At 50.2% G+C, this 9,471-nt stretch overlaps 1 protein-coding gene across 2 annotated transcripts in view; it reads left to right on the forward strand.

Moving 5' to 3' along the window:
- GNB1L (G protein subunit beta 1 like) overlaps nucleotides 1–5,082 on the forward strand; it is a 65,633-nt gene extending 60,551 nt beyond the window's left edge. For both annotated transcript variants that reach the window (XM_066259862.1, XM_066259863.1), the window contains one exon: nucleotides 4,528–5,082. In XM_066259862.1, the coding sequence (XP_066115959.1) occupies nucleotides 4,528–4,779 (252 nt within the window). In that variant the 3' untranslated portion in view covers nucleotides 4,780–5,082. The remainder of the gene's footprint in view (nucleotides 1–4,527) is intronic.
- Nucleotides 5,083–9,471: the final 4,389 nt, after the last annotated feature.

Consider the following 9,471-nt stretch of genomic DNA (forward strand, 5'->3'; position numbering starts at 1 on the left):
TGCCCTCTGTCTATCATCTTTGGAAAGGTATCTGTTAAGGTCTTTGACCCATTTTTTACACATTTTTTTTATTGCTCAGTTTTAAGAATTGTTTGTATATCTTGTATGACAATTCTTTGACAATTCTTTATCAGATTTGTCTTTTGCAAATATTTTCTCTCAGTCTGGCTTGTCTTTTCATTCTCTTGACAGTCTTTCACAGAGCAGAAAAATTTAATTTTAATGATGTTCAGCCTACCCATTCTTTCATTACTGTGCCTTTGGTGTTGTGTCTAAAGCATTATCATCCAACACAAGGGCATCTAGGTTTTCCCCTATGTTGTTTTCTGGGAGTCTTATTGTCTTATATTTTACATTTGGGTCTCTGATCAATTTTGAATTAATTTTTTTGAAGGGTATATAAGGTCTGTGTGTAGATTTATTCTTTTGCATATGAATGTCTAGTTGTTGTAGCACCATTTGTTGAAAAGACTATCTTTTCTCTGTTGTCTTACCTTTTCTCCTTTGGCAAAGATCAGTTGACTACATGAGCTCTTTATTCTATTCCATTGATCTATCCATCTGTTCTTTCAGCAATACCACATTAGCTGATTACTATAGTTCTATAGTAAATCTTATTGTCAGGTAGCCTCAGTCTTCCAAGTTTGTTTTCTCTTTTCTTTTTTTTCTTGAGAGAGACAGAGAGACAGGAAGGGAACGAGATGAGAAATATCACTTTAGTTGTTCATTCATTGCTTCTCTTAGGTGCCTTGACCCTGGGGCTCAAGCTGAGTCAGTGACCCCTTGCTCAAGCCAGTGACCTTTGGTTTAAAGCCAGTGACCTTTGGATCATTTCAATGATCCCACGCTCAAACCAGTGACCCTCAAGCTAGCAACCTCGGGGTTTTGAACCTGGGACCTCAGCGTCCCAGGTCTATGCTCTATCCACTATTACCACTGGTCAGGCAGTTTTCTCCTTTAATATTATATTGGCTATTGTGGATTGGTTATTTTTAAATATTTTTCATTTATCTGATAATGGCTCCTATTTGTTCACCCATCAAGATGATATTTTTGTAGTTACTTTAAAGCATTTCCTTTTTTTTCTTTTTAACATAACTAGCTGCTTTAAAGTCTTTGTCAGATATGTTCAACATCTGTGCCAATTTCTATTAACTGCTTTTTCCCCCCTTGACTATGGGTCATATATTTCTGCTTCTTTGCATGTCTAATAATTTTTTGTTTGTGTGCTAGACATTGTAAATTATACGTGATAGAAGCTCTGAATTCTATTATTTTGCTTTGAGGAGTATTCACTTTTGTTCTCGGAGGCAGTTCATTTACTGGCTGTTCACCTTGAACTTGTGTAGGTTTGGGTTTGTGCTCTGTTAGGGCAGGTCCATGGAAAGCCCAGGGTCATTCCCAGGCTCATGTAAACTTGTAGGGCCTGGTTTCCAGCTTTGTCACAGTAGGTCAAGAGTGGGCCCTGCTTGAAGGTATAATCCTCATTCTTGAAGTCAAGCCACGTGGTGTCTCCGTGGACATTGGGTTGTCAGTCTTTACACTCAGACCTGGCTAGACCTGAGATCACTGTTGGTCTCTTGTATCTGTTCCACTTAACCCTGTATGAGCCACTGTGTGCTAAACCTGGTGTGGGACCCTGAGCGTACACAGTCCAACTTCACACAGAACTTATGGGAGCACACACGGCCTTCAGTCCCTGCCCTGCTTTCTCTGTTCCGCTGCTGTGCCCCACGGAGTGCAGCTGCTCTAGCTGCCCCATGCTCTGACGCCTGCCTCCTCCCTCCTCAGCTTCATATAGCTTCTGGGCTCCACCCGGGCTCGTGGCTGGGACATTGCCCTGGGAAGTTGCCCTTCCCTCCTGTTGCCCCGTGCCTGGACACAGTTGCTTAGTCTATTTTGTCCGGCTTGATGGTTGTTTACATCAAGAGGACTGCTCTGATACCAGCTACTCCATCAGAGTCACTTTCCTATTTTTCTTGCTTCATGAATGATAAGACTGTTTATTTGTTGAACAGATATTCATAGATCTTTATCGTGAATTGTACCCTTTATCATTGTTAAGTGTGGTATATAGTCTGGTTCAATGCTTTTGGCTCTGAATTCGGTCTTTCCTAAGACTGGACCCCTGTTTCTGTTGTCTGTAGTCTCCTGGTATATCTCTGCCAGTGACCCCTCATTCTTTTAGCGTCGCTCTTATATGTAGCACAGATTTAGATTTAACTTTGGATTCCAATCATAAATCTGTTTTTATTCCTTTGTGGAGAAATACAAGGACAAATACTAGGATTCAAAGATGCCTAATGTTTGTGGTTGGGGGGCATGGGGAAGAAGTAATGTTTTGTCATTATTTACAATGGGGTATCCAATAATCTCTCAAATATGAGTTTGACTATTGTATCTTTTCCCCAAATGACAAAAGATGAGCAAATTAGTAAACTTAACATCCTGTCCCTGTTGCTATCCTCCCATATTTCTGTTACTTACATAACCGGTTCTATAGCCATAATCCCCATTTTGTTTTAGACCTAATCCTATGGTAAGTAGATTCAACATTCTCTGCCAGACCATTTGCTGTAGTTTCTCCAGTTCTCTCTTATGAGACTGGGGTTAATCTTCTAGTCTCTTCAAGGAGAGCTTATGGGAGCATATTCTTTGAGTTCTTACATGTTCAAAAATGCTTGTCTATTGTTTTTATACTTGAGCGGCAGTTTGGCTGGATATAAAATTCCAGGACCATGCCTCCCTCCACAGCCTTTCCAGGCATCGCTCTGCTGCCTTCTGGCACAGATGTGGCCACGGAACATTCTGAGGACAACCTAAACCCTACCCTCCTAAACTGACTTGCTCAGTTTGATCTTACTACCGAAAGGACTTTTTAGCTATTAAGTCCAATGATTTTACTAGACATACCTTAACACTGACTATTCTATAGCCTTTGTTTGGACTTGAATCATAGGACTTCAATTTCTAGAAATTAAAATTGATTTTCCTCCACCTGTCGTCCACGCCTGCTGTTTTCTGGCCAGTCCATGGTAGCTCCTTGTTTCCCTCTCATTTTGCTCCCTTTGTACCATTTCTGCCTTCACTTTGTCCTGCTGTCAGTCTCCGAGTCTCCACCTACTTTTCTGGTTCCCCTCATTTCTCTGAGTCTTCCCTCTGCCTCTTCCTGTGCTCTGCCAGTTGAAGTTTCTTCCTCTGTCTTGCTGCTTTGGGTTTTTGTTTTATAGAGGTAGCTGCTTCACGAATTTTTGTTCATTAATTGATGGCTAAAACGCTGGTTGACAATTATCGTTTTCCTTCCAAGGAATGTTACCATCTTATTTCCGCATTTCTTTCCTTCTTCTTCCTTGTGTTGTCTTTGTGGAAATGAGTGATTCTTTGTGGAAATGGTGGTCAGTATGGGCCCACTGGGAGGTGAATTAGGAGAAAAAGGGATGCTGGTGAGGGGTGACAGAGGTGACTTCTTGGCAGCAAGAGCTCATGGTGCACAGGGCTAGGCCACACATAGATGCAGTAGGAAGAAGTGGCCATTTGGGGTTGTCACAATGATGGCAAAGTGCCATGTTGTTTAGTGTGTGGAGACAGAGATACCAGATGCCCTGCAATGCACAACACAGTCCTGCGTAACCAAGAACAGCAGTGACCACAAAGATTGCTCTGGTTGCTGGAAGCACATGTCAGGGGAGGTCATCACCTGGCCCCAAGGAGTATGGGGGTGCTCAGCCCCAGAGAGATGCCAGCCCCAGTGGTTGCGCCACACAAATGGGATGTTCCTATGCAACTCCTCGTTTTGTGCCAGCACCTGCCTTCTTCTGGGATCCAGGCTGGGGGCTAAGGCTTTCCCCCACAGCCTCAGTCATGCCCTGCGGCTACTTCTGCAAACCATCTTCAGTGCTGTCCCCCACTTGTCTCGCCCACGTGCCACTGGTTCCTACTCCTGGTGGCCCTTCAACCCCTCTTGCATTTTGAGGTTCACTTGATCTTAGTTTTGCTGAAGATGGAGTTTGCGTTTGCCATACTCCTTGTGCTTCAGGGTGGGTATGAGGCTTCTCCAGAGGGAGGAGTGCTGACTGGATGTTGCCATCAAGTGGAAATGTCCCCGCTCACCTAGGTGCTGGGGTGCAGGGTATTTCTGTGCAGCGGGGCCCCAGGATCCAGTCCACTGAGGTTCTACCTAAGGGCCTGGTGGTAGGGGATTAGAGCAGCCCGAGTCCGCTGCAGACCTCATGCAGGGGGCTTGTGCAGCAGTCCGGCTGTGTGGTGGCTCAGGGGCTCGCTGACGGAAGGACCTGATGTCCTCCATCATAACCCGAGGGTTGGGCCAAGGGCGGAGGTCAGACAGCTTCCCTTGGCAGGCCTGCTCCCGGTCCCCAGGAGGAAGGGGTGCGTTGTAGGAGTGCGGCCGTCAGAGCAGCCCACATTTCCACCTTTTTCCAGCTTCTAGATAGCGGTGTTTGTGGGTGGGAGCCTCTGACAGGTCTGAGAAACCACCTGATGGTTCTTCCGCCACTCTCAACCTTGTAGGTGTGCAGAACTCATGAACTCACCAATCCTGGGATCTCTGATGTCAAGATCCGGCCTGACCGAAAGATCCTGGCCACTGCGGGCTGGGACCATCGTGTTCGCATATTTCACTGGCGGACGATGAAGCCGCTGGCTGTGCTGGCCTTCCACAGCGCTGTTGTTCACTGCGTGGCCTTTGCTGCTGATGGCTTGTTGGCTGCAGGGTCCAAGGATCATCGCATCAGCATCTGGTCACTCTACCCACGTTCTTGACTTGCCCACTCCCTGTTTTGGACACCCAGAGGGCAGAGAGCTGGCGCCTATACTTCAGCCTAACCCAGGCGTGTGGAAATCATACCTCAGGACCCCTGAGGTCAACCTGTCACCGGTTATCCTCCTCCATTAGGAAAAGAGCTTAGCCATGGAGTCCTCGCATTTTGTTTTCTTTTGTGACATACAGTATCTGTACAGTAGTAACTGTGCGATTTACAAAGAACTGGGCACGACATCTGGGCATGTGTGGCCTGGGCAGGAGGACAGCCTGGGGGTGCTTTACAGTAAACGTAAAGTTGCAAACCTGCAGACTCAAGGTATGACTTCTCCAGGCCAACTTCCCTGTTTCCCCCAGGGGCTGAGCTGAGTCATCCTTAGACCCTCTACAGGGCAGGGCAGTCAGCCCCCGTCCAACAGGGAGTACTGAGTGTGGTCCCCAGGACCTGTCGACTCACATGGCTCCTCACCCTAAGTACAGCGAGGAGCTTCTGACGCACAGTGGTGAGGCTGGGACACAAAAGGAGGTGATTGGCTCCTAGGCAGCAAGGCAGAAGGAGGGCGCTGAGGAGGGGCAGCAAAGGCAGCTGGGCAGAGGGAGCCCATGGTGTGGAGCCAGGCCAGACACAGGACTAGTAGGAGGAAGAGCCACCCCAAAGAGAGCGAGGACAAAGATGGCAAAGGTCCATGGCCAGGGTGGCTTCTGGGCGAACGCATAGAAGCATTACGTGAGACAGGCCAGGCCTCCTGGCAACCCAGGCACAGCTGCAGCCGGCACCACACACACTGGGCACCTGGGAACTAGCAGGCAAACCAGGCAGTGCACCCAGAGTCCGCTCTCTCCCGTGTGTGGCTGGGCCCCACCATCAGGGCATCTTTGCTAAAGTTGGGTCATTGATAGGGAAGAAATAGGATTCTTAAAATTGGGGTGAGAGCTGTGGCAGATCCTAGCAAAGCCAAGGGCCTCAGACCCCTTCATTCCACCACTTCTTTGCTAGAAGAGCCCCCTCTGGGCCCTGACTGAGGGGGTCAGCCTTGCAGGACACTCAGGATCCCCAGCCCCACCCTACTTTGCTTATAATTAGACTCAGGTCCTAGCAGGCCCCCAAGGGTGAGGTACAAAGTGTGACCTGTGAGGAGGTGGCTACGCTCCAAAGAGCTGCATGGTTCTCCCACTTATGTAGGAGAAATCTGGACAACACGTGTGGGATCCAGGTGGCAGGAATATGAGATACATCAGGCCGAATCCATCGAAACAGGTCCACTAACAGGATCTGGACTTGATGCCACAGCTCAAGGGATTAGAAAGGCCTCGAAGGTCTTGTTGGTAGTTTGAAACATGGACCACAAGGCAGGTACACTAAGTAGGGTTGAAACGCCAGCACCACCTTGGGGTACCATGGGGAGGGGGGCGTCTGAGGACTTAGGGAGATTCAGGTATTCTAGGCAACTTATCCCATGATTCCTGCTCATCCACCGCAGGAGGCTCCAGAGGACGTGCCTTTTCCCATGACCGTGAGTAATACATCTGTGAGGGGGCCCAGCATCCTTGAAGAAATCTTCAGTCACTTCTCTGAACAGGACAGAAACGACAGTGGGAGCTGCTGCCACACAACAGAGACCTGTAAATGGAGTGGCTTCCTGGGGTGGCACAGCCTACTGGTAGCACTCAGTTGCTTATGAGAGGCAGGGCATGGTTGTTGTGGTGGCTGGTGGAGTCATAGCCCCAGTCAGCAGTCTGACTCACAGAGGGACAGGCATGGGCTGGTGATCGTGGGTCCCTGGAAATATCATTGGGGGCAGCCTGCTGAAGTCCGACTTGGTCCACAGGAGAGGAGGTGCTGCGGATGTAGGAAACAAGCATCTGACCTGGGCCATTAAAACAGGTCAACCCCTCAGTCACAGACATGGGCCCCATGAGGAAAAGCCCCACCACACTGCCACCAATATGCTGGTCTTCCCCCAGCCTCCCCCAGGGGCCTATGGCCACTTCCCAGGAACTGAGCGCCGAACCGGGAAGGCTGCCCTGATCCTGAGCTCATGGCTCTCCCAGGGCAGGGATGGGCCTTCCACGCTGGCCCCATCAGATAGAGCTGTTACCAGGTGTCTTCTAGCACCTTAGGCAGGGGCCAGACTGGCCCCTAAGTGTCCCGTAGCTGGGTCGCCCAGGTATTAGAGGATGCATCCACAGGGATTTTCACATCATGAATGCCAGTGAGTAGTAGCTGTTTGGGCTGCAGCAATCTAAACCTCACCAGACGTGAGGGAAGGTGCCAGGAAGCCGTGCTGTGGGCGCTCCTCACAGGGAGCTGTCGGGTGAGAAATGATGGAGGGTGACCTCACCAAGCTGTAGCCCGGCCACGGCTCCCACAAGAGGCCACATGCTGGGCAGTGACCATAGTCTGTCGGGGCCACTTCTGGACATACTTCATCTGCCTCAGCTCTGTGGGAGGCGCCTGCCCACTCACATGGCTGGCAGCAGCAGGTGCCAGCCTGCAGAAGGTCATTTCATGAGATGAACCTCTGTTGGTCCTGCCCACGGCCAGGCTCTCGAGCCTCACACACACCCCTGACCTCCAGCAAAGCTTCTGCAGCCATTTCCAGAGATGTCCAGGCTCCAGATACTGGACCTGAGATGACAATGGCCATGTTTGCTAATGCAAAACAGCAAAGAAGTCTGTCAGACAAGGCACCAAATCCAACTGGCTTTCTCACAAAAGCAAAGCCATGAACACATGCGAAGGGCAAGTGGCAATGTCCCTCCTTGGGTGCTGGGGAGAATGGGGCTGCACAGTGGACATACTGCCGCAAGGAAGGTTATTCTGTGCCCTTCAGAGCCCTGCTCGAGCCCACTGCCATGTGGGGACACCCCAGCGGCCATCCTCTCTCAGCTTGGAGTACAAGGTGCCAGGCACTGGGCTGGTGCAGCCTCAGGAGGCTGTGAAACTGGGTCGGGGCTGAGGGTATGTGCCCTTGCCCCTGTTTAAGTCCACGTCATCAGCTCAACAAGAACCTTGATGACTGTCCTTTGGCAGAATCACTGTATTTACAAAAAAAACCCATGGAGGTGTGTTACGGACAAAGGGACAGGGTATCGCAAGTCAGCATGCAGTGCTTCCAGAATGCTGAGGTGAACTGTGTGTGTTGACTGCCAGCATACTATGCCTACAGATTGAAGAGGTGTTGGTGACATAGACCCCATATCCATAGCTGGCCCCTGCCTCCATGTTGAAGGCACAAGCAGAGGCACACAGAGCATCGCAGGTAGCTGACTCAAACTGGGCTCCGGGCTGTCCGCCTGATCATGTGTTTGGTGAGCAGTGTCCCGGGGACATCTTGTGGCCGAATCTCAGTGTATGGGGGCCAAATCGGGCTGTGACAACCCTGCGAGCCCTCTGTGCCTGATGTGGCCCTCCTCCGTGCATAGCGGGGCCTTGAGCTGAGTCTGGATGGATAAGGAGGCGGGTTCCTCAGCCTCCAAGGCTTAATGGATTTCACATGGAAAGACTGGTGACTGAGGATTTTGTTTACTCAGCTGAGCCACCTAGAACAGCAGTGACATGAACTGTACTAGAAACGTTGGCATCCAAACCAGTGGGTCCCTCCAGGTTTTCCTCTGGGTCCCACTTCTGCACCCACTGTGGGACCTGCAGCTTGTGCCACACGGCCTCTGCAGCAACGGGACCTGGGCCTGAACAGACTCGAACCTCCCACGCCATAAGGGGTGGGCCCTGTTCCAGACACCCAGTCTGGGAAAGGTGCTTCATGTTTGTAAAGCTTCACATTTTCTTTGTCACATCCCAGGGCCAAGTCCTTCCTCACCCCTGACTTAGTTCCAGAAGCTGACTGAGCTCCAGGAGCCAGGTATGCAGGGGCACTGCCATCTTCCAGCAGGTGGGCAAACCCCTTGGTGGAAGGCTTTAGCCAGATTCTCTGACCATCCAGGGTGGGCTGTAGAGTAGACACAGGTGCTGTCCCTGCATCTCTCACTTAGGACAGGCAGGTGCTCTGCAAACAGGAGCCTCTGTGCAGCCGCATGGTTGCTCCTCACCAGAAGGCCAAGTGTGCTCTCATGGTTAGTCCCTTTGACGTTAACTTTGGGCCCTCTATGTTCTGGGGATGGCTTCTTTATTTCCTTTACATGAATGTTTATAGCAGCTTTATTCAAAACAAACAACTGGCCCTGGCCCGTGTCTCAGTGGATAGAGTGTCAGCCTAGCATATGGACATCTTGGGTTCGATCCCTGGTCTGGACACCCAGGCGAAGCAACCATCTGCTTCTCTCCCTCTTCTACTCCCACAGCCAGTGGCTTGATTGGTTTGAGCATGGTCCCAGGTGCTGAGGATAGCTCCGTTGGTTTGAGCACATCAGTTTCAGGCACTAAAAATAGCTCAGTACTAGAGCATCAGCCCCAGACAGCATTGCCGAGTGAATCCCAGTCGAGGTGCATGCAGGAGTCTGCCTCACTATCTCCCTCCCTCTCACTTTAAAAACAAAACAAAAGTAGAAACAACCAAAATATCTATAGGCAGATGACTGGAGATGCAAACTGTGGTCCATCCATACCATGGAGTTCTGCCAGCCACAAAGAGGAACTTAGCTAGACCCTCTGGAATGGGGTGGAAGGTGCAGTAGTGGGCATTCTGCTGAGGTAATCATGGGCCAGACAACTCAGCACAGCTTGGATCTGCCCC

Source organism: Saccopteryx bilineata, chromosome 2, assembly GCF_036850765.1.
Source record: "Saccopteryx bilineata isolate mSacBil1 chromosome 2, mSacBil1_pri_phased_curated, whole genome shotgun sequence".
NCBI classification, from domain to species: Eukaryota; Metazoa; Chordata; class Mammalia; order Chiroptera; family Emballonuridae; genus Saccopteryx; species Saccopteryx bilineata.